The following is a 24,662-nucleotide window of genomic DNA, read 5'->3' as shown; positions in this document are numbered from 1 at the left end:
CTGAACCTTGTACATGGGATAGTCTGCCCGTGCTCAAGTACACAAAAGCAGTTGCAGCAGTCTCTCTCTGCTCACGACGTGCAGGGTTTCTAAACTCAGCCTGCCAAACACAACCATTTCCTCCTTCCTCCCCGAGAGAGAGCAGAGCAAAGGGCAGATCCAGCTCAGGGCCGTTCTGTTCTGTTCGAGCTCAGTAAGGACAGGCCCCCAGCAAAGGGGTTCGTCTCCCTTCCACACCCGCAGTTGACCCCTCGGGGAGCCGGTGCAGTGTGAGGCCTTCCCTGGACACGGGAGGGAGTCAGGGGCGGTGATGTCCATCACAGGAATGTGCCTGCCCTTGTGTATTCTAGGGACTGACGTGCCACTCACACGAACCCCACGTTCAGAGTGAAGCGAGGGCCTGTGTCCCCCTGTGGACGGAGAGGAGAGAGCTATTAGCAGGGGTTATCAGTGCCCTTCTGTGGGATAGCTCCACAGAGCGTGGCCGGCTCTATAAATCCTCTGCTTCAAGTCCTAAGGGTCCTCCGTGGAGAGGTTCATGCAGGTTACTTATCTGGTACTGAGCATCAGAGGAGTGTTTCTAGAGGCGGTTAATACACGTGCCGGAAGCACGCTGTTTGCATGCGAAGATGGAAACGTTTTCCCCGTTGGATTATCTAAGTAACAGAGACATGACCGCTGGCGGCAGAGCAGTGTGCATAATGATCTCATATTTTAAATCACGTGACTGCCTAATAAACCAAGCATACCTTGAAAAGAGTAACTAGGCCAACGTGCCGTGGATAATTACAGGATTTCCACTTTGCAATGTGGTGACATAATACTGAGGCACCCCCCCCCATGAAAACGAGGTGGAAGGTGGGGGAGAGGACACCACGTGGCGGGGGCATCATGGAGCCAAGACCTGCCTTCCCTTTGCACTTGAATCGCTTGGTGATACGGGTGTCACCATCACCTACTGCGATTACTCTTCTGGACCACGGAAGGGAAAAAAAAAAAAGATCAGCAACTGCACTGTCATGAGTTCCGATCATCTCGTCAACAGCACATTGAAATGGTAAGGCCTGGCTCCATTTATAGTAAGCCTTGCATTAAAGTAGGGTGTGCTCTAGACAGAAGTAGGTCGTTCTTATTTGCCACCCTTTTGTATGCTTCCTGAATTTTCTGCAGTCGTCAGAAGTGAAATATTCAAGAGTGACTTGCTCTGATCCAGCTCAGAGCCGTTCTGTTCTGTCCGAGCTCAGTAAGGACAGAGCAACTCCTCTGATGCTCAGTACCAGATAAGTAGCCGGGGCAAACGACAGGCTCGAAAAAGGATGGTAGGGAATAAGGGACCCTCTTCCGGAATAAGGGGTTTCCAACTCACTCTTGAATATTTCACTTCTGACGACTGCAGAAAATTCAGGAAGCATACAAAAGGGTGGCAAATAAAACGACCTACTTCTGTCTAGAGCACACCCTACTTTAATGCAAGGCTTACTATCAATGGAGCCAGGCCTTACCATTTCAATGTGCTTATTCACGGTTCAATGTGACAGTCATTCAGGAGAGGAAACACCGGAGACAGTGCCCTGTGGGAACTCGATAAAGGGGCGATGGGGGAGGACATAAGACAGCACCCTGGGGCCCCGGCTCTTTACCCCCGGTCTCTGAGGTGCTCTTCTTATTCAGGATTTTCAGAATGTCTTTGGTAATCTTCTTCAGCTGGTGTCTCGCTTGGTCACGCTCCTTGCCCACTCCGTAGAGAAGGACGGTGCGCTGGTTACATTCATGACTGGAAGACTCATCCTGAAAGAGAAAACGCACGTTCAGAGCCCTGTCGGCGGGGGCGGGGCCGCAGGCGTGTCCGGGCCGGACGCTGACCACAGCACCTCCACGCTGGCTCGGGGCCCCCTGCCCACCGGCCCACGCGCCCAGCCTCCGCTGGCAAGACCCTGCTTTCTCCGGTTTGGCAGTTGCCAACATTTTTCAAAAGTGTCAACTGACCTGGAGTCTTAATGGGAGCACTTGAGGTGGGCAAACCCTTCGGAGTAAGTGTTGACGACTGACAAACTTTTCGTTGTGGGAAAGGTAGCGTGGTGGGAACTGCACGTCCTACTGACATTCCGGCGGGTCCTACTGTTCCCTTAAGGAAAATGTGCTTTCTTAGCAAGTCTGGGTTCCTCCCTAGAGGGTCAGGAGCTATTTCATGTTTAAAAGAAAAAAAAAAAAATCTTCCTAGGATCCTCAAGGACTTTTATAAAAATGTTCCATTTGCTTCCAACATGTCTGTGGAAGATATATGCATATTTATTTCCAAAGGGGGGAAAAACAGAGCACGCAGGTCTCATTCATGAGAGGTAAAGACCTGGACCAGCAAACGTTTCTTCCCGACTAACTTCCTCTTCTGCGCAGCTCGGGGCCAACACAGCCTCCGGGGCCTGGAGCACCTTCTCCCACGGGGGAGGGGGATTATGTGGCCACAGCAACACAGAGCCGGGGACATGCCGCTAAGCACACTCCTCAGCCAAAGCTAAGCGGTCCAGGGTGCGCTCCGCTTGCACCTGGATTTGGGGGTTTCTATCAGGATGTCGCCTGGGGTCTCACTCGCTTCCGTCTTCTCGGGGTGACCCCCACGCCCCCCACCCCGGTGTCTCAGCATCTCTGCATGCTGCCCCTGCCAGGTGCTGCTCCCTCCCCCAGCCCCACCCCACGGGGCTCGCAGGGGAAAAGAATCTGTCCCTTTCCTCTCGGTCTCTTTGTCGGTCTGTCTGTCTGTCACCCCTTGAACTCTGCTCACGCGTGTTCCTGTCCATCAGGATCGCGTTGTACGCCCTGCACCCCTCCCCCCGGGTTCTTCTGTTCACACTAACCTCCTTTAGTACGGGGCTTCTCTCCCAGAAGCTGTTGTTATTTAGTCTGTCCTGAGGATCCAAACCTCCCCCAAGTGTTCCAAAGACAGAGCTGACAGGAGGTGGTCTACGGGGTGCTTGTTCCCACACCGGGCTGCACACCTGGGTGACCCATGACCTCCCGTGCATGTCAGCGCCCTGCTCACGGGTTGGTCTGCGCTCGGGGGGGGGGTGCACAGGTGGAATGGGAACAGGGGGGCACCGAGAGAACCCCAAACCCAGGCAGTGCCAGTCCATGCCCTCGAAGGGTCTTCAGGGAAGGCACCTGGTGGCCAACGGCTCTACTGTGAACGTCTGTGGGAGGCCGGTGGAAGGGGTCAGCAAAGATGCTCGCAACTGCTTGCGGGGGCTCTGCGTGCGGGATCCGCGTGGGGGTGGGCTTTGCGTGTGGGGACTCTGCATGGGGATGTTCTGCGTGGGTGGGGGGCTGTGTGTGTGTGGGAATTTGCGTTTGGGGGCTCTACGTGGGGGGTGCTCTGCGTTTGGGGGACTCTGTGTAGGGGGGAGTTTGCGTGCGGGGGGGAGGGAGCTCTGTGTGGGGGTAATTTGCGTGCGGGGGCTCCATGTGCGGGGCTCCGTGTGCGGGGGCTCCGCGAGCCGGGCTCTGTGTGCAGCACACGGCGCTAGACGCCCTGAGGAAGACACCAGGATGCCAGGCCCCCGCCCTCCAAGACAGCAGAGTCAAGGGCATCGAAGTAGCATCTGCAGAGGCGCCTGGGAGCCTGGGAGCCTGCGCGAGGCTGGGGGCGGGGGGCGGGGGGCGCTGGCCTGGGAAGACCCAGGGCCCCTCACAAGCACAGAGCCCAGGGCGCTCCCCGGGGCAGAGTCCAGCTCCAGGGTCGGGTACGGAGCCTGCCTGCGCCTCTGGTTCTTCCCCTGGAAAGGGCGACACCACCTGCCCCGTAGGGTTGTGAGGGCTGAGACGGAGAAGGTGGGGTCCTGAGTAGACAGGACAGCCCCCTGCGTCCGCCGGTCCCCCCACGGCCAGGGCCTCCTCACACCGCTGTCCCTCAACCTGCCCAAGTCCTGCCCTGGCTGCTGCCCCCCCGACCCCCACGCACAGCCTCCGCGTCGCTGTGGAGAAGCTGGGAGCAGTCCCCGCAGGCCCCTGGCACGGCTGAGGGCAGGAGCAGAGAGGGGGACCCCTTCGGCGTGCAGCCCCGCATCACTCCGGACCTTCCAGGCTTGGGGGTGCCTGTCCTCCCCGCTTGGTGAGGGGGCTCCAGCCTGTGGCTCTCACATTTCTAGTCTTTTCTTTGTTTTAATCCTCACTCAGTGTTTGTTGATTTTTAGAGAAACAGGAAGGAGGGGACAGAGAAACATTGATGGGCTGCCTCCCATATGCCCCCCGAGGGTACGTGTGCGCCCCAACCAGGAATCGCACCCCACAGCCTCTTGGTGTGCGGGCCAGCACTCCAACCAGCCGAGCCAGCCCGGGGCAGTTATGTCCGTAGGCCCTGATTAGACTTAGCATTAGCTGAGTGCACACTGCAACGGACCAACAAGCCGGCTACTGAAGGAACACGACTAGAAGGTTGGGGTAGAATGAAGATAAAAAACTAGTTTTGTAAGAAACGTAACCTGGGGAGTGCTGACAAAACCCAAGAGGAGAAACGACCGGCCAAGAAAACGAACGAAACGGTCCGCAGGGCGTACACCAGGTCTTGGTGCTGGGAATGGAGACAAAGGGGCGAAATCCAGGGCTGTCCGGTGAGGTCAGGGAAGGGCCGCGCAGCCGAGCGGCCACCGATCCGGGACCTCGGGACCAGCTCCCCAGACAAGCAGTTGGGAGAAAGCAGAGCAGGAGATGCGGGCGGGAGCTCATGGATTTGCCTTCAGGTGGGAGGAAGCTGAGGTGCAGGGAGAAATGCTTTATCACTGTTCAGTGGGTGTTTGACCTGGACCCCGATACCAAGGTGATGGCTGAGGGGTAACGGCGATGTCTCACCGGGAGGGGTTCACAGCCCCCACATTCTCTGGGGGCGCACAGAGGGCTGAGACAGTGAGGAGGACAAGGGGCCCATCAGATGACGCAAACACCTCTCTAATGAATCAGCGGCGGAAAGCCAGGGTCGGCCCGGGAGGGACACTTAGCAGGGGAGTCGTCAGCGCTGTTGACGGCCCTGAAGAAGTCCCAGTGGATCTGGCCCCTCTGACTTGCTCATGGAAACACGTGTGGACCTCAGAGACGTTTCTCCCTGGTGACGGGCAGAGCGGGAGCAGGGGCTGAAGGGAGAGTCGGTGGGAACTGAGCAGCTGGGAAGGAAACACCCCGTTTCCTAGCACTGGGCAAGAGGGCAGCAGCCAGAGAGGAGGAGGTGCTGTGCTGGGGTGTGATCAACGGCGACCTCTTATTTCAAAGCCTTGTTCCAAACAGTCTTCACAAGGGAAACAAAGCTTGGCGGGCAGACCAGGGATAAAAGACATAGAAAACGCCCTGGCAGGTTTGGCTCAGCAGCTACAGCGTCGGCCCGCGGACCAATGAGTCTCAGGTTCAATCTCGACCAAGGGGCACGTACCTCCGGTTGTGGTTCATCCCCGGCCCTGGTCGGGTCGTGCGGGAGGCAGTCAGTTGATGTGTCTGTCTCATGTCAATGTTGCTCTCTCTCTTCCTCCCTCTCTCCCTCCCACTCTATCTGAAGATAAATAGAAAAATATCCTCAGGTGAAGATTAAAAAAGAGAGAGAGAGACAAATAACAGCAGTCTCTTGTCTGGTTTAACTTAAAGAAAGACAGGCTCGCCGTTCTACCTCACTACGGGGCAAAAAGAAAAGATGAACACCCAGGGCGGGTGAGGACAGGAGGAGGGGAGAAGCGTGGACCAGCTCACGCCCCCATGCGCTGGGGATCTGGGCGGAAGCACAGGCCCCAGCTGGGGGGGGGGGTGGAATTAAAAACGAGAGCCGTGACCACTTGCCTGGGAAAGAGCCTCCGGCCGGTCACCTCTGCACAGTGTGAAGACGGCATTCACTTCTGCAAGTCCATACTGTTAGGAAAGTCATAATAGCTGTTCCTAACCCTAACCCTAACCCACGGACGTCTAAAAGCGACTCTTTTCAACAGCCCGCGACAGCGATTTTCAACCAGGGCACCGAGAAAATGTCGACTGTGAGACCGGTTTGCGTCGATTTTCTGTGCGTGTAGGAAAACGTGCAATTCTGCACACAGCAATTTATACTACGCGCGAATCAAGCAACCCAGGAGAATAGACCGAACATGCCCGAAGGGATGCGTTCTACTCTTTCAACTGGGAATCAACATGCGTCCAAGCTGCATCGTTGTATGAAAACTAAGGAGTGGGGGTCAGTGCCAAAGACCTGCTCCGTATTCATTCCCCGAAGGACTGCTCGCAGCAGGAAAATGCTCGGGACGAGCGCAGAAGTCTGGCCGGCGCCTCAGCACCGTCTGCCCTGGAGAACGCGTCCCCGGCAAACGGAGTTGAGAATCGCCAGGCTGCACCTTTCTCTCTCCAGATAATACATCAGGAAGACTGAGCTGGCAGGGAGCTAGGGGGATGTCGGTTATGTTACGGAAATGAAACATCACCACAGTGGAATGCAATGAACAATCAAAAATTGGCCCTGGCTGGGAGGCAAGGTGGTTGGAGCATCATCCCTACACCAGAAGGTCTTAGGTTCAGCTTCCGGGCGGGGCACATGGCTGAGCTGTGGGTTTGCTCCCAGTTTGGGACACAGAAGGGAACGGGTGCTTCTTTCCACATAGATCTCTCTCTCTTCCCCTCTCTCTCTAAAATCAATAAAAATATACCCTCGGGCGAGGATATTTTCTTAAAAAGTCTCTCGACCCAAATACCCTTAGGAAGGAGAACTGAAGCGAACTGAACTGGAGTCCGCTCCGAGTCGTCTGCATTTCTCTAAGATCCGGCGGCGAGATCGGCTGTGTACGCGCCTTGGTCCTACTTTCTGATGATTTCTACACGTGACCCGATAATGGTAGAATTTTAAAACTAACAGGTTAATGCTCTTTTTAAAGGGAAATAAGAATCCCGCTCTTGAGTGCTTTCTTTTCCTGCATACACATCGATGAGTCCTGATACGATACAGCGGAGCCTTTCAAACTCCCCCGCACCCTTGAGTTTGTACGTTTACATAGTCAAACGTGGACCAGTGCACAGCAGCTCCAAACGAGTAGTAAGAGCCACTTTTAAAAAAACAAATTTACATAAACTTTTTGTTTTAGTTCATTTATTAAAATAAGTAACTCTTTAAAAATTTTTTTCTTTTAGAGATTTTAGAGAGAGAGGAAGGGAGAGGGAGATATAGAAACATCGATGAGAGAGAACATCGACTGGCCGCCTCCTGCACGCCCCCCACTGGGGATCAGCCCACAACCTGGGCACGTGTCCTGAATGGGAATCAAACCGGCGACCTTTTGGTGCAGGGTCGATGCTCAACCATGGAGCCACACCGGCCGGGCAAAATAAATAACTCTTAAAAGAGGCTTTCAAACACTATTCCTGTGGTTGGATTCTTCAATATACCACATTATTCTGTTTAGAATAAAATAACTTCAAATAAATGCTGCCTCAGTGGAGCCTTGGGCGGGGTGGGAGGGTGGGCGTTTCCAACAGGGTAGGTGTGTCTGACAGGTGGTGGGGAGTGGGCGTGTCCGACAGGAAGGGAGTGTGTCCGACGGGGGGAGGGGTTTACAAGAAACTAGCTGCTGCCTCTCATCACTAACCCCCTGAACGGAGCACGCTTTTCTCTGAACCAGGAAGCTAGGCCACCCCTTTAACGTGATTTCAATAGGAAGCCCTTGTCCGACCACAGCTGCTCGTCCACAACGTGGCTGAGAGGAGGCCTCTCCACCAGGCCCAGCGCAGCCTGGGAGCATCCGTGAGGTCCAGGAGTTCGACCGGACGCACTCGCCTCTGCCTTCCAGCCTGGCGCTCCAGACCGGGCTGCCAAACCAGTCAGCAGAGTTAGCCTTCTCGCTTTCAAAACCCCAGCGCCCAAGACTGTAGCACTCTGTCTCGTATTTAACCTACATTTCTAGACTCTGACCGGAAAAACCAAGATAGATGACATACGTAAGCAGTTCCTTAACTGCACGTGTTTGATCCAAACGTCCACCACTGTCCAAAGGAGCCCACCTGCCAACCATGTGAGACAGCCTGGACCAGCCGGAGAGCCAGTCAGGTGGTCTGATTACTCTGGGTCCCCCACCCTGGTGGCGGAGGGAGCACAGACCCCCACCGCGGGGGTGGTCCTCCTGTAATCTCCTTTGAGTCCATATGTGCAGATAAGCAGACAACCTTCAGCGGACGCGGCTAAAGTAACAACCCAATTCAGTCACTTGCTTGCAGAGATTCCGGGGGACACGTTTATTCTTCTAAGTCATGTCAGTCGCTGACTATAACCAAATCGATCCGAGCTAGTCTGTTCCCAACAGCGAACCGCATGTAAGGCGGCTGTTGATTCACGAGAGGTTCAAGGGCACTGCTCAACTTCCATCCGTAGGATAATACACTTCTGCAGTCTGAGACCGCTCTCCCAAAGGGTTGGTCACGTCCTCGGCCCACCCTCCGGTGAGGACACATCATCAGAGAAGGCGCACAGACAGGTGTGGCTGTGAGTTACAACCAGAGGAAAGGAAAAGTTAATTTAGATCAAGAGCGAGGTCTTTCCGTTACGCTTCGTATCCCTACCCACAGTCCTCCAGGAGTTTGGAAACATAGACTCTGGGTAAAGTATATGCTTCAAGTATCCTCAATCAGTATTCCTGTAACACGACACGTTACTTTGTTGAAAACAGTGGTGATTTTTTTCCCCACAAGTCCTGTTTCATGTCCAGACCGTACGAGCAATTCATAAACACCCTCTGGCGTTGACGGTGGCGGCAAAGGCAAGTAGGGGCCCTGTTTCCCCCAAAGCAGCACAGCCACCCCGTGGGTGACATCAGCTCTCGCTCCTGGACGCAGTGTGGGCAGAGGAGGGGCCGGGGAGACAGGAGACGCAGTGCCAACCGCGTGCCAGTCACCAACACCGGCCCGGGGACCGAGCAGCATCAGTTCCCTGCTCTGCCTCCCTCGTCCAGAAACGGAAGCACCATCAAAGCTACTTCAAGAGCGGCGAGAGCAGCCAATGGCTCGTTCACGACACGAGGAACCCGGCACTGGCTGCTACCATCCTGGCGTGCACACCAGGGCCTGTCCAGGGTCATGCTGTGTCCCCGAATCAACCAAGAAGGCTTGTGTATTGTCACCGTCGAATTTTAAAATGAAAGTAACGTAATATCTACTTTTCCAAGAGTTGACTATCAAAGTGACACCTCCGGCTGAGGGACAGATCGGGATCATTAAGTAACTAAAATTTCTGAAGGAAATGACTCAACTCCATGGCTTGATTTCGGATTCTTAAAGCCGGCAAGACTCTCCCGTCGGTGTGAATTGGTGGTCCTCAAACCTCCGTGAGCGTGAGTGCGACACGGAAGGCCCGTGGACATCCAGAGGAGGGGGCGCCCAGAGTGTCTGACTCCCTGAGGCTGGTGCCCAAGAACATGCCTTTCTAATGACCTCCCAGGGGAAGCCTGGCTGCCGTCCTGCACTTGGAGAACCGCTGTTGAAGAAGATGAACAAGTGCAGACCCAGACTCACACCAAACTCAGAAGAGAGAAACAACCAAAACGTCTTCATAGCAAAGGCATCTCCCAAATGGTCCCCTGGGAACAGAGGAGATTCCGGTTCGAAACACGTGTGTGTGTGTGTGTACATGCACGCCCACGACAATAATTACATCGAGGTTATGATGCGAGGGTCCCTGAATTTAACGATATGTTTCCTCCAAACCAAAAGCTGGGTTAAAAAAAAAAAAATTGGCTCTATGTAAATTCTGTTCAAGAAAAGCACAAAAAACACTTTATATAATAAGCCTGGCAATGGATACAACTGTTTTTCTTTCTAATGTAATTTTGGAATCTTATCATTTATAATGGGAGGAAACTGTTTCGCCTACAAAAAGTTGATTCAACACAGATTTAAAATAATGACATTATTAACCAAGAAAAAAAGACAAAGAGCAAGAGATGTAACATCCCTAACAAGCACAGATATCGAGTTAATGTAATTACTCGTTACAACGTAATGTATCACCTGATGCTGAGCACAGTACGTTTCCAGGTAAACAACCATCTAAGAAAGCAAGCTTGCAACCTTCTGCACAGCAAAGAAGTCATATAGCATCAACCATCGGGCAGGTGTCAGTAAAAAGCCACAAGATTGTAAACTGCTTTCTAAGAGATGACTTTCCACCCACCCTGCCCCACATCTCCCAAGGAAACAAAAGCAGAAGTCGCAGAGGGGCCGGACGGAAAGCCAGTGTCGGCTTGGCTTGGAGTCCACAGCACTGGAAGGTGACTTCTGTGAGGTCCCCTCTTCCGCTGTCTCGCTCTGCTTCTCTCTAGAACCCTCGAGACTTTCCTGGTGAAAACTCTGCAAATTCTCCATCACAGAGAGTTTGAACAACGACGCTCAGACACTATAAAGGAAAATACCAGATACTACTCTGCAGGTCGAATTAATGACCACTTAACGGGACACATTCAAAGCCTCCAGACTCCACAGAGTAACCAGGTAACTTTGCGTCTAGAAGTACTTGATAAACGTGTGTATTTACACTCTGATGTGTGTGGAATTTTTTTCCAGTTTTCTTAAACTTGCAAGCCTTTAATAACAATATCAAGGCAAGCACTTATTTGGTAAAAATTGAAATATAACCCGCAATAATGGTGTTAGAAAGGGGTATTAACGTCACTTAAAAACTTTATAGAGCATGAAATAAAATACAAGTGGTCTTACTTATTTTACCGTGAGTGTGAAATGGGGCCTAAATATAGAGCCGGAATCCTCGATATCAAAAATATTTGTTACATAATTTATGGTCTGTGCAAAATGAGTATTCTCAAAGTAGAATTTCCGAAACTGGCAAAGACTATAGGACTTAAAGCACACAGCAGTTGTAAGGAAGGTTAATATCAATGACCTTGGATCAGCTAAATACTGTTTTGGGTTTGATGGTTTTAGGTTAAACAGGTAAGAGGTAAGGAGGTGTTGAAAACTGAAGCCATAACTGTGACAAAATGAATCTAAATTGTGTTACTTTCAGAAATTAAAGAACAGAGAAAAAATAATAATTCCATTGCTATCTGGGGTATTTGGTTCTCTCTTTATTTGTCATATTTAAATGTTTTACACGGAAGGTTGTTTTTAAAAAAATTTAGATATTTATACTTTAACCTTATCATATCATATATTTAGGAATAATATTCTATGAGGAATCAATTCCATTGTCTTTGATGAAACAAAAATATAAGGCATTTCACTGTCAGTTTCAGTTTAGATGCCAGATAATGTAGTCAAGTGAAGTGTTAGTTTTCTGTACGGCTGCCCGTTGGGGTAGAATAACCTGTGAACCAGACAGGAGCATGGTTTTGATATTTTATTGTCACCGTTATATTTGCAGCTACAGAATGAGTCCCTGTGAGGCTGATGTTTGATTGGGGGACAGCAATAGAGAGGCAGAAATATCCTTTGAGTATACAGGACATTTTCCCTCCCGATGAAGCATTTTACTTGTTTAATTCTAACAGGCCCGTATCAGTCACGTCTCCTTGGAACCTTCGACGGTACAGCCGGAGACACTGAAGTCCAAGAACCAGGACAGTGTGGGAAAGAGGACTAAGCAGACACAAAGGGTTTTAGAGGGATGGAAATGAAGCTGGAGCACACAGCAGAACCCTAGTTCTGTCTTCTAGTTTTTATATACAAACATGCGTGTGTTTCTGTCTAAGATCAAAAATGTTCTATGGGAGGGAAATAGTCAGCAAGTAAGGGATACAAAGTATCCGCACCTTCATGTAATTCAGACCGTCTTCCTTGGCTAGAGAGAGACTATTTGCCGAAAGAAAGTATTAAGAGATTCAGTGTGTTACGTTCTTACAAAGAGGATTAGAAACCGCAGTTTGTGATGCGAGCAACATCCACCACCTGGCACCAAAAATAACCCTCCCGTCCCTCCCCTCTAGGTAAGCAGGGAGGAACGCAGCCATGGACAACCTCACCTCCGCGGCTGGGAACGGCAGCCTGTGCGCCAGAGACTACAACATCACCCAGGTCCTCTTCCCCCTCCTCTACACGCTCCTGTTTTTCACGGGACTCATCGTCAACGGCCTGGCGATGAGGATTTTCTTCCAGATCCGCAGTAAATCCAACTTCATCATCTTCCTCAAGAACACGGTCATTTCCGACCTTCTCATGATTCTGACTTTCCCGTTCAAGATCCTCAGCGATGCCAGACTGGGAACGGGACCCCTGAGGACTTTCGTGTGCCAGGTGACCTCTGTCGTGTTTTATTTCACAATGTACATCAGCATTTCCTTCCTGGGGCTGATAACCATCGACCGCTACCAGAAGACCACCAGGCCGTTTAAGACATCCAGCCCCAACAATCTCCTGGGGGCTAAGATTCTCTCCATCGCCATCTGGGCCTTCATGTTCTTCCTCTCCTTGCCGAACATGATTCTTACCAACAAGAGGCCCGCGGACAAGAACGTGAAGAAATGCTCCTTCCTCAAGTCCGAGTTTGGCTTGGTCTGGCACGAGATAGTCAATTACATCTGCCAAGTCATTTTCTGGATTAATTTCTTAATTGTCATCGTATGCTACACACTCATCACGAAAGAACTATACCGGTCGTACGTGAGGGCCAGGGGTGTGGGCAAAGTCCCCAAGAAAAAGGTGAACGTCAAGGTGTTCATCATCATCGCTGTCTTCTTCATCTGTTTCGTGCCCTTCCACTTCGCCCGCATCCCCTACACCCTCAGCCAGACTCGGGACGTCTTCCACTGCTCTGCGGAGAACACGCTGTTCTACGTGAAGGAGGCCACGCTCTGGCTGACCTCCTTGAACGCCTGCTTGGACCCGTTTATCTACTTCTTCCTTTGCAAGTCCTTCAGAAACTCCCTGCTGGGCATGCTGAAGGGCCTCGGCGCAGCGACACCCGCGCCCCCAAACCGCAGGAGGCAAGGGCAGGGTGGTGAGGACCCAAGTGAAGAGACGCCCATGTGAACTGACCCCGGGGATGCTTCGACCTCCTGGTGAGGGGACTCCTCCCAGGAACACAGTATGCAGACGTATTCATGCTAAGAAGCAGATGAGTCCGCGGCAGGGACTCTGGAAACAACGGAAGACGACAAAAGTAACTTTCATTTACTTTTCCAGTGTCAGAAGCTATCTTAAAATGTGGAAAAGTAAGTCCACTTGTCGCTGTGGAGCCAAACAGGCTGTATCCAAGCCCCATGCGACATGCATGAACGGTCCAGTTTGGGCAGAATGGGTAACGATATATTAATACCTACTGTAATTCTTTAAGTACAGTATTGGTCACAATGCTATAATCAACTTACTGTATAATCAACTGAAGAATGATAAATGTGATAAGATTTTCTGACCCCAAATTGTACTTACTAAGATGTGTATATAATCCTAGTCCCCTAATCAAATGCTGACCTATTGTGATAATCATTATAAACATTTAAGGAAGTGGGACATGCAAAGAATAGTAACTACTAACTTGTCATTATTAGCAAAGAGTTAAGGGATTTATACTAATCAAAATGGTAAGAGATTGGACTGAATTTTTTTAAATGTTCATTAAGTTAGAGGACTAAAAACTACCTTTCCAATAAAAAGTAAAGAAATAGCAAATGAAGCTATTAAAATAAGGAGTTTTTATGCACACACAAACAAAAACCATAATACTTAACACTAGAGAAACCAGTTTTACTAATATTTTGACAACTTTAGTAAATACAATGCCATCATTAACCTATCTTTATTAACCAGCTATTAGCAACTGCATGCAACTTGGGTTAATAAACATTTCTCACAGTGAGAAGAACAAATTAAATATAATCAGGCATTTGCAGAGGATAACCATCAACAGGAAAGTGATTAAAATGTTTGCATTTACCTGTTTGTTATTGGTGTGTATAACAAAAATTTTACATTAAACGCTCAATCACACTGCGTGGGAAATTCCTTGTTCAGAGATGTTTGATACCATGACTCACCTATTCACCCCCTCCGAGGAACATGAAACCCACTTGAGAAAGGGCACCTTTACGACACAACATTGGGCAAATTTCCTGATGGTGACATCTCACGTCAATTAGTCCCCATGTAAATGAAAACCCATCAGACTTAGAATGTAGCCTGATTCCACACAAGCCATATTCATTAGTTTTATCTCTTCCTTTTTTTTTTTTAATCCTCCCGAGGACATTTTTGCAATTATCTTCAGATAGAGCAGGAAGAAGGGAGGGAGGAAGAGAGAGAGAAACATTGATGTAAGAGAGACACTTGGACATGAGAGAGACACATCGACTGGTTGCCACCCACACGACCCCAACAGGGGCTGGGGACAGACCACAACCGAGGTATGTGCCCTCAGTGGGAACCAAACCTGGGATTCTTTGGTCCTCGGACCTACACTCTAACCACTGAGCCAAACTGACCAGGACTTGTTAGTTTTAATATAAACAAAACATACAACACACTTGGCATTTGACATGATTTATCCTAATTCCTTAGGGTCCTCAGAGGTGATTCTCAAACGGAAGGCATACATCCCAATATCTCAATATAGTACGAGAAGACATCGAAACGGGGCGTTGTGGTCGAAGGGCCTTCACTGAAACTCAGTGACAGATTTTATCCAAACCTTCCACAAGCCAAGTTAAATCTCAGCACAAAATGAACTCATTTAAGGCTAACGGGCATCCTTCTCCGGCAGCCACACCGCCGGCCCGGGCAGCGCTGCCGGCCAGCACCGGGGGGCAGTGGAGAGGCACCCAGAGCCCTGTCCCAGCAGATGCCCCGGGGACAGTGTACACTATGCAGCTCCCTCCCATGCCATACACACGAGTGTGCACGTTCTGTAAGAATTCAGGGGCACTGGAGCCGGAGGAGAAACGAGGGCTCGCTCTCTGACCTGCACCCCTCACCCCACCCACCTTAGGGTGGAGAATGGATTAAGGCTGACCACGTGAGACTGCAGGGTGAGCGTAAGACTTCCCTGAATAATCTTTCATTTTGCCTTAAACTTACTCACTGAGATGACAACTTCTACAAGAAAAAGAAAAGAAAACCAGGAACACTAAAGGTAGGATGGTACCTTTGCAAAAAAAACAAAAAACCAAAAACCGTCAAGGGTTTGGAACTACCTACGTTTTTATATATAATATGAAAAGTTTCATTAAACTGTCAGTCACACTTTCTTTATTCAAAGACATTAGACAGTATATGTTCCCGCGTCAAACACCAAACTGAACCATGCAGAGCAGACTGAGAGGTCGGTATTTATGGGGTGCTCATTATATATGTCACTCTCTCCGACTGAGAAATTTTAATATACATAACGCATCCCACATTTCATAATAACTTTTTTAAACAGTGAAGCTCAACTTTGTGGACTGAGATCCAGAAGCTGAAAGTTCAGAAAGGAGATGAACAAGCAGGTCCCAAGGATGCTGCTGATGGGCAACCTCCCTCGCTGGTTCCGTACAGAAAGGGTCTAGAACAGGTGAGGCAAACCGCACCTGGAGGCCAAATCCCGCCCGGCTGCTACTTCTGTATGGCCCGTGACACGTCAGGTGTTTGTGGGGATAAACGTCAGAGAGCACACGCTCCTGCTGCATTGAAGTCCTGTGGACGTCTGTGTCCGCAATCAGGATGCATGAGCTACAGCCGCACCCACTCGGTTCTGCACTACGGCCCTTCCCGGCACCGCATGGAAAAGCCGTTGGTGGGAGATTACATGGTCACACGGCCTGAGCGCTTACTGACCGACCGGCTCTTGAGAAAAGCACACTGACAACTCCTGTCCTCATGCATCGGGGTGTTTCGGTGGCTTTGCTGCAAACGACTGCAGATTCCAGCGGCTGCTCTGGGGGGCCTGCGGGCTGGGAACACCCCACGCCCACTTACAGTAAGGCCAGTGGGAGCCACGCCCCGGAGATACGCTTACAAGTTACTCAGGAAAGAGAAACAGCCTGGCCTTTAAAATGGGAAAAGGGCTTGGAAGATCCATTCCCAGCAGAAATACAAATGGACAATAAAAATATAAAAAGAGCCCGGCCAGTGTGGCTCAGGGGTTGAGCGTCGACCCTGCACCAAGAGGTTGCGGGTTCGATTCCCGGTCAGGGCACAAGCCCAGGTTGTGGGCCCATCCCCAGTGGGGGGCATGCAGGAGGTGGCCAGTCCATGTTCTCTCTGCCATCCATGTTTCTGTCTCTCTCTCCCTCTCCTTCCTCTCTCTCTCTGAAGTCAATAAAGAAAAAAAAATTTTTTTAATATAAAAAGATGTATCACTAATAAACGAATAAATGTATACATAAATGACATGGCTTATTTGCAACTATAAGTTAAGAACTGATTGAAAAAAATTTTTTTTTATCCTCACCCGAGGACATTTTTCCATTTTTTTGTTCAGATAGAGTGGGAGGGAGGGAGGGAGGGAGAAACATCGACGTGAAAGGGACACATCGAGTGGCTGCCACCCGCACGACCAACCATGGCCGGGGACAAACTGCAACCGAGGTACGTGCCCTTAGCGGGAACCGAACCCAGGTCTCTCTGGACTGCAGGTCAATGCTCTAACCACTGAGCAAAACGACTAGGGCCTGATTTAAAAGATTTTTAAGCACAGTGTTGTAGACTTCCCCTCAGTGAGACAGAAAATCAGTACAATCTTTCCAGAGAGCTCCCGGAAAACACCACCCTACCGTGTCCAGCCAGCATTCCGCTTTGAGGACACTTCCTGGAAATATGTAGGAACAAACCCACAAAAATGTGTGGTCATGCATGTCCTCTACAGTCCTGGTTTTTAATATGAAAAAAAAATAGAAAAAAATGAATGTCCATCAGTAACAATGTAACTCAACTATGATCATTTCAGATAGCACAACATTTTTTAAAAATCAGGGAAGTATTATGTACTGACATGAAATGAAACAAAGATCCAATCTGTCCATCAGTGTAAATATATATATATTTCCAAACCATTGGCATGTGTATGTAAGAGGGATTAACTTTCAATCCCTACTATATGCATGTCTATATTTAAATTATTTAAACTTTCATAAAAATATGAAACACTATTTGGTCCAGCTGGTGTGGCTCAGTGGTTGAGCATCAACCCTGCACCAAGAGGTCGCTGGTTCGATTCCCGGTCAGGGCACATGCCCAGGTTGTGGGCCCGATCCCCAGTGGGGGGCGTGCAGGAGGCGGCCAGTCGATGTTCTCTCTCATCCATGTTTCTATCTCTCTCCCTATCCCTTCCTCTTTCTCCAAAATCAATAAAGAAAAAAAAGTTTTTAAAATATTTGTATAATGTTTTAGATAATCCATTGCCTATTTCCAGTTATATGTATAGACTTTATACCACTGAATTTAGCAATAGACACAGGTGACTATAGTTAATGTTAAATTGCATAATTTATTTTAGCTTATTACTACCGCTCTCGGTTCATCTCTCGTGGAATTTCTTTAACCATTTCATACCGTCTGAGAAAGCATCGTGGGTACTTCCATGGGGACTCGAAGGTCTTCTGAGGACAGGAATTCCCATGTCGACTTTCATTCCAAGTGAAAGCAAATACTTCCTCATCTTCCCAGTTCTTGTTTCCATGGTGCCGGTTACCATGTCAACGGGAGCTCAGACTGTTAGCCCTGATCGGGCGTTCACTCGCCTTTCACAGGCTTCTGACTGTCATTTTATTGCACCTTCTTGGACTCTCTTCTGAGCGCATTGCTTTGAACCAGCTTATGTTTTAAACTGACAGCTCAGGGGACGGCCAGACGGTCCCTGGGTCATTCACACCAACTCCGGAGCTGGCTGAACAACTCCTCGTTCACCTCATCTGTGGCTTCTCGCACCCGGGACAGGGACGCAGGTCCTGGGGATGGGCTGTGGGAGCTGACCGCGGGGTCCGCAGTGGGCCTGGGCTGCGTGACCGGGGCCACGCGCTGACGTCCCCGCGCCCCCCCCCCCAACGTCTCCTCAGTCCTCCGCCCGGGGGCCTGTCTCTGAGCGCTGTCAGGCAGCTCAGAGCACACAGAACGGCACAGCCTGTGGGATCTCACACGGGTCGACTACATTCCCTTTAAGGCCAACGGGATTTTTTCTTAATTTTTAATTTTTACTGATTTGAGGGAGAGGGAGAGAGAAACATGGATGAGAGAGAACATTGACTGGCCGCCTCCTGCACGCCCCCCACTGGGGATCAGGCCCACAACCTGGGCATGTGTCCTCACCGGGAATCGAACCGGTGACCACTTGGTGCACGGTTGATGCTCAACCACTGAGCCACACCAGCCGGATCCAATAGGATTTTAAATGTTCAGTTTATTTCCACTTGGCAGGCACCTAATTTCTGAGACCCTTACTTACATCTTCTCTGATTCTTCCCTCCTGCCTTTCGAGCGATTCCCTCTGTTCCCGAAGATACTCCACTTGCCTTTCATCTCGTCCGACGGGAACCACACTGGCCCTCCGTCCCCGGCATCGCCCTCCCCCCTCGGAGCCGGCCCACCCACTGTACCCCCTCACCGCACACGGAAGCAGACACCGCCCCTGACGCTCACGCCAAGAGGAGACAGTGGCTTCATAGACAGCATAGCTGGCGTGCCCACGGTCGCGGGGAAAGTGGCAATTAGAATACGGAACTGAAAACCCGGGCGCTCTGGCTCCCAAGGCCCTGCTCGCTGCTCCGCACGGCGGCCTCTCAGAGACCCCGCCAGGGGCCAGGACGCCCCGGGAGCCACAGCCCCCGATGACACACACTGAGCACGTGACCGTACAGAAGGGAGTGACCTGCCGAATACGCACTGCGCGCCAACGTTCTGAAACCTACCCCAGATTTACAAGAATGTGCTGCTGGGGTTCTGGAAATGGATTCTGAGTTCCTCTTCTGAGAGGTTCCCACACTCCGGCGTTTTGAAATTTGACCGAAATGTGATTTCCAGTTTTCACGTTATGAAATGACCTTGCACAGTGCTTCTCTCGTCTAAACTGAAACCGTTTCACCCTTCATCCAGACCATGGGCTTGGCACTGCGGGAAATGTACACTGTGTGACACAGGTCAGACCCGTCCACTTAAAAAACAAAACTAAGTCTGTCTTTGTCCTCTACGGAGGCAGGCACACGGCCATATGTTTACATGATGGTCCACCACACCCACAATCTGTAATGTCCAGGAATCAACTGGAGTCAAACACGTATTTTTCAAACTGTGTTCCCCTTGGGAAGGTCCCAGCAAAAGGATCAGGTATCCCGCGGCCTCACATTTAAACACGTCCAGTGGGTGATGGAATTTTATTCTCCGAATCCCAGGCCAAGCCATCGAAAAGCCTCCACCAGCCCAACCGCGCAGTCTGCTCCAGTTCTGCGGGAAAAGCTGAAGCCGAAAATGCGAAGTGAAACCCCCCGTGGAGAAGCCACATTCCCTCCTAAGCTGCCTAAACTTCCTCTTTCCCATTACCTATCTGGCGAGAAAACATTTCCGCCCCCGACCGTGCCCCTACAAAAGTAGCAATTACTCTCTTTCAAACCTGAAGAGAATTTAAAGAAGAGAAAAAAAAAGAAAAAGAAAAAAAAATCACAGACCTTGGCCCCAGACTGCTGGGGGAAGCGGCTGAAGTCTTTCGCACTGGGCACCGCACAGCAAACACAGACGAGGGGTCCGAAACGGTTGTCTGGCAACAGAGCATGTGCCTCCGCTCAGATCTGCAGTTCACGCGCCGCACAGTGAGGGGCTCGCACTCGTGATGCCCACTGGCGTGGACCCATTTCGCAGATGAGGACGGAGCTGCCCAGAGCCGGCAAATTATCCGTCTGGGAGCCGGTGCCTGGTAATTGCTGGAGGTGAGGTTCTGACTCCAAACATCTGGGTCTCTCCGCCCTTGACGCTCAGCAAGGATGTCATTGTCTCTCAGACAGGGAAAGACCAAAGACTCAGAGAAGTCAGTAGTTAGAGAAACACACAGGCCGTCGCAGGGAACACACATGTCCGGGGAAAACTGTCCACAAGGGACACAGGCGATGAGCCTATCTGATCTCGGGGTGACTGTCTCTCTCTCTCTGCCTCGCTGCTGTTGCAGGCGGCACCGAAGCATTTCCCCGAACAAGGAGAAGGTGAAGTTGCAGGACAGGGACTCGGGGGGAAATATGAAGATGACTGCGACTCGTGTACGCAATCACGGGAGACACGCAGGACGCAGGCTGAGGACCAGAGGGCTTTCCCACGACACCCCGAAGCCCGCGGCGCACTCTGGCGCATCACGCAGGGCGTGGAATGAGGAAGGAAGCGGGTTTAAGACAGCAGCCGGGCTGGCTCCGCTCGCTGTTCGTGGGCTGAGCGGACGCTCTCTCTGTGGGCAGACACGAGCGAGCCTCCTCCCGGACCAGGGGACTCCAGGCTTCACTGTCAGTGAGCTCCGTGGGGAAGACAGGCTCCCTTGGGGGGCCACGCTTCAGGTGAGCCCCTGCCAGCCACCCGGAGCAGCTCAGGAAGTGCAGGGCGGACGCGCCCGGCAGGAACCGTCCCCTCTCAGCGGACTTTCCTTTGCTCCCACTGTGGGAGCGGTGCCTGTGATTGCGGGGGGCCTGTTTTTCGGGGTTCACAGTGGTGCGGAAGCGATGGTGCCGTCACAGGCAGCGAAGGTGCACCACGCGCTCTAAAGGTCCCAGCCGGGAACCAGGTGCCTTCTCTGTTGACCGTGACGCTGCTCGCTCAGAAGCTGGGACTGGGCAGCACCTAAGGTCTGCGTTTTCTGAAAGGAGCATTTTGAAACGGTAAAAAGCTTTGTGTTCCCTGTGTGTGTCTCTGTGCAGCTGGGAGTCATGAATGCCACGGGCATGAAGGGCCTCAACGGGTCGGAGCGGTGCCCCCGGGACACGCGGGTGGCGCAGCTGGTGTTCCCCGTCATCTACACCGTCGTCTTCCTCACCAGCCTGGCGCTCAACAGCCTGGCGCTGTGGGTGTTCGCGCGCATCCCCAGCTCCTCCACCTTCATCGTCTACCTCAAAAGCACGCTGGTGGCCGACCTGGTCATGACCCTCACGCTCCCGTTCAAAATCCTGTCCGACGCGCGGCTGGGGCCCTGGCAGCTCCGGGCCTTCGTGTGCCGCTACTCCGCCGTCATCTTCTACGAGACCATGTACGTGGGCATCACGCTGCTGGGCCTCATCGCCTTCGACAGGTTCCTCAAGATCGTCAGGCCGTTCGGCAAATTCGCCGTCCAGAGGCCGGCTTTCGCGAAGGGGGCCTCGGCCCTCGTCTGGGTCTTGTTGTTCCTTGTCTCCCTGCCCAACATGGTCTTCAGCAACCAGAAGGCCACGCCGCGGTCGGTGAGGAAGTGTGCCTCGCTGAAGAGCCCCCTGGGGCTGAAGTGGCACCAAGGGGTGAACTACTTTTCCCAGTTCGTTTTCTGGACCGTGTTCACCCTCATGCTCCTGTTCTACGCGGTGATTGCCAAACGGGTCTTCGATTCCTACAGAAGGTCGCGGAGCAAGGACAGCAGGAACAACAAGAGGCTGGAAGGTAAAGTGTTCGTGGTCATAGCCGTCTTCTTCGTCTGCTTCGCCCCCTTCCACTTCGCCCGGGTCCCCTACACGCACAGTCAGACCAACACCAAGACCGACTGTCAGCTGCAGCACCGGCTGTTCATGGCTAAGGAGACCACGCTCTTCCTTGCGGCCACCAACATTTGCATGGACCCCCTGATATACATTTTCCTATGTAAGAAATTCACGAGAAGGCTGTTTCGTAGCAGAGGAAGGGAGACCTCATCCACCCAAGACAACCACACTAGCCAGACAGACAATATAACCCTAAGCTGATCATTTTACAGAGCTCACTTCTCTCTGTGGGCTAGCCTCCCAACGACAAATGTACGTGAACGTGACGTGGGGGCAATAAAAAAGGGTGACAACAAATGCTCCCTCACATTGGCGTCATCTCGAGGGACGAGGGACGGAGAGGGCTGCATACATTTCAACCCCACGCAGACCTATTCACAAGCAGACGGCAGAGCCAGGCAGGGAAATGCACAGAGAGCAAACGGCCGCTAGGGGTCATCTTCCCCAGAAAATTCACTTAGGCTCGGGAGGAGGTGTATTGCAGATACATGTGTACCCCTGAAATCCTCCCCTCCGAAAAACACCTTCCCGCCTTCTTGCACACACATTACTCAAACAACACAACCGATCTGTATCCCACAAGTGTTGATATTTGCTGATTTGAAAACAACAACAACAAAAACCCACCGTGACAGCCCCTGGGGGCAAGCTGAAATCTGGGGGTTGAGAGGGATGTTACGTAAGAAGCATCTCGAAGGCTGATGGTGGTCAAAGGTCCTCTGAAAACCCGGACGATGGAGACCCTCCTTACCATTATAAAGAGTCTCCTGTCATGCCCTGACCGGTTTGGCTCAGCGGTTAGAGCGTCTGCCTGCGGTCCGGAGAGACCCGGGTTCGGTTCCCGCTAAGGGCACGTACCTCGGTTGCAGTTTGTCCCCGGCCCTGGTTGGTCGTGCGGGTGGCGGCCACTCGATGTGTCCCTTTCCCATCGATGTTTCCCTCTCTCTCTGTTCCTCTCTCTCCCTCCCACTCTGTCTGTACAAAAAATGGAAAAATATCCTCGGATGAGGATTAAAAAAAAAAAGTCTCCTGTCACGACTCCAATACACCGTGGGAGGCACAAGTACTGTGACGAGGCCACATAAACCTGCCCCATTCCACTGTGCCCACAGGCAGGTGTGTACAGCCGAGGGCAAGCATGCTGTATTGGTCTTCTTTCGACTTCTCCCTCTGCCCGGCAAGTACTCTGATGGTGGGTGAATGTGCCACCCCCTCAGCAAAGCCTCTCTGAGCAATTATCGCTCTCCCCCTGCCCCCACGCTGCTTAGGAATCACCCCTTCTCCAGCTGCTTGGGTTTGTGCTCGGGCCTCTTGCAGATGTCCCTGTACCAGGTGACGGTATTCTTGACAGAACCCCCCAAAGACAGGCAGGCGTCTCTAAGAGAAACGGCACGATCTGAAGACAGAAACCAGGTTCTGTTTGTTGGTCAGCCCCACAGTCTTCCCCACAGACCTCGAATCACAGATGTTTCAAATAGACTCTGTCCCTGTTACGCTACTCTTGGTACGTGTACAGATGAACTCCTGACCCGCAGCCGGTAACACCCACACGGGGGTGTTCTCGGAGGCCGGGGCTCTCTGTGTACTTATGTGTTCAGTTCTCCTGAATACCTGAGGTTCAAAACAACTGCAAAAACGGTTACCTGGTACTGGGATGCCGACCTGCAACTTGTAGGGACAATGAACAAGGGAAGAGTCATGTGCTGTAAGTGTGCCCCCGGCTCCGGTGTGGTCACGGTGAGCGGGATCGTGGGCCTCTGGCTACGCCCTCCAGGGCGTCGAAGGACCTGGAACTGTCTCCCTTCCCGGCCGGCCTCATCGCCTGGCTGCTCCTGCGTCCCTGGAGCTTGGCAGTCTTCTCCAGACTTGTACCGGGAGGAACATGCCAGGCTCCCTTCTGCCCGGGCCCCTGCCCATGGACGCCGGCCTCTGCCTCACCGAGAAAACTCCTAGGCATCCGCAAAACCCTGCAGTGCCATCGCCCCGTCCAAGAAACCTCCCCCGGCCAGCCCAAGCCCAATCCCTCCCTCGCCCGTCATGCCTCGGAGTTGGCAGTCACCACGCTGCTGTGTCATGGCCTGTCCCCACACGCAACTCCTTTTCAAACAGCCCGTGTGCGCTTCTCAGGGCCGAGACCGCGTCTCGTTGTGCAATCAATAAACATTTAATAAATGCACCAAACTGGTTTTATTTTTACACACTGGGCAAGCAGCAGGCACGGCGGTTCTCGCGGATGCTTCTATCATCAAGCGATGACGAACATTCCTTGCGAGCTGAGGCTCTGGCCAGCTGCGCCCCCGTCGCTCGTCCCCGGGGCCTGGGGAGCGGGGGTTCCTGGGTTCTCCAGTGAGGGCTCCGGAGGGGGCGGGGCTGCTGCACACGGGGAGCTGGGGGCTGAGGTCTGTCCGCGTTTCAGTGTCAAAGCTGTTGACAAGACGCTTCAGCTCTGCTGTGGGTTTGGGTGGGTGGAATGTGAGACAGCAGCATGTCACCATGCCCCAAGCTCTCCTCTCCACCAGCCCTCTGGGTGGCTGACTTCCCTTCTCCCGAAATAAAGAACCACATCGCAGCAGCTGTTAGCACTGTTCCTGAGGACATTACATGAGCATGAGGAGACTCAGTACTGTAGGATACAAAACTGCACCCAGGTAATGTATACTTGTTTCTCCAAGATGTCCCAAAATAATTTTCTTTTTTTTTTTAACCTCACCCGAGGACATTTCCCATTTTTTGTTCAGGTAGAGTGGGAGGGAGAGAGAGGAAGAGACAGAAAGAGAGAAACATCGACGGAAAAGGGACACATCGAGTGGCTGCCACCTGCACGACCCAACCAGGGCCGGGACAAACTGCAACCAAGGTATGTGCCCTTAGCGGGAACCGAACCCGGGTCTCTCTGGACCGCAGGCCGATGCTCTAACCGCTGAGCCAAACTGGCCAGGGCTCAAAATAAATTTTCAATAGCAAACCTGTCCTCTATCAACACAAATAGTTAATTCTGATAAAAACATGATCATCAAAAGCAGAGTAAGTGGTGTGCAGACCAATCCAACAAGA

General features: G+C 51.8%; 3 protein-coding genes across 5 annotated transcripts in view; 2 read left to right on the top strand and 1 right to left on the bottom strand.

Annotated features, from left to right (window-relative positions):
• LOC118617053 (mediator of RNA polymerase II transcription subunit 12-like protein) overlaps positions 1-18,664 on the bottom strand; it is a 58,786-nt gene extending 40,122 nt beyond the window's left edge. The window contains exons 1-2 of the mRNA XM_036242539.1: positions 18,518-18,664; positions 1,641-1,788 (exon numbers count right to left, since the gene is read on the bottom strand). The gene's annotated coding sequence lies outside the window, so the exon portion shown is untranslated. The remainder of the gene's footprint in view (positions 1-1,640; positions 1,789-18,517) is intronic.
• On the top strand, positions 1,783-13,936 carry P2RY12 (purinergic receptor P2Y12). 3 transcript variants are annotated; one of them, XM_036243951.1, is made up of 2 exons: positions 1,783-2,012; positions 11,934-13,931. In XM_036243951.1, the coding sequence occupies exon 2, from the start codon at positions 11,956-11,958 to the stop codon at positions 12,973-12,975; it is 1,020 nt and encodes a 339-aa protein (XP_036099844.1). In that variant the 5' UTR covers positions 1,783-2,012; positions 11,934-11,955; the 3' UTR covers positions 12,976-13,931. The 3 variants fall into 3 exon arrangements, with proteins under 3 accessions (XP_036099844.1, XP_036099843.1, XP_036099845.1); XM_036243950.1 differs by having other exon boundaries at positions 1,783-2,030; positions 11,934-13,930; XM_036243952.1 differs by lacking the exon at positions 1,783-2,012 and adding an exon at positions 10,425-10,482 and having other exon boundaries at positions 11,934-13,936.
• Positions 18,665-20,253: 1,589 nt separating the features above from the next.
• On the top strand, positions 20,254-22,331 carry P2RY13 (purinergic receptor P2Y13). The gene is made up of 2 exons (XM_036243953.1): positions 20,254-20,444; positions 20,802-22,331. Exon 2 carries the CDS (start codon positions 20,811-20,813, stop codon positions 21,807-21,809), a length of 999 nt encoding a protein of 332 aa, XP_036099846.1. The 5' UTR covers positions 20,254-20,444; positions 20,802-20,810; the 3' UTR covers positions 21,810-22,331.
• Positions 22,332-24,662: the final 2,331 nt, after the last annotated feature.

The sequence above is a fragment of the Molossus molossus genome, unplaced genomic scaffold, assembly GCF_014108415.1.
Source record: "Molossus molossus isolate mMolMol1 unplaced genomic scaffold, mMolMol1.p scaffold_m16_p_5, whole genome shotgun sequence".
Taxonomy (NCBI): Eukaryota; Metazoa; Chordata; class Mammalia; order Chiroptera; family Molossidae; genus Molossus; species Molossus molossus.
Note: the sequence above shows the minus strand (reverse complement) of the source record. Positions and strands in the feature narration are given on the sequence as shown.

What these genes read in the sequence shown, in the direction of transcription:
- P2RY12 (XM_036243952.1), top strand. Translation starts at nt 11,956, where the DNA reads ATGGACAACCTCACCTCCGCGGCTGGGAACGGCAGCCTGTGCGCCAGA.
- P2RY13 (XM_036243953.1), top strand. Translation starts at nt 20,811, where the DNA reads ATGAATGCCACGGGCATGAAGGGCCTCAACGGGTCGGAGCGGTGCCCC.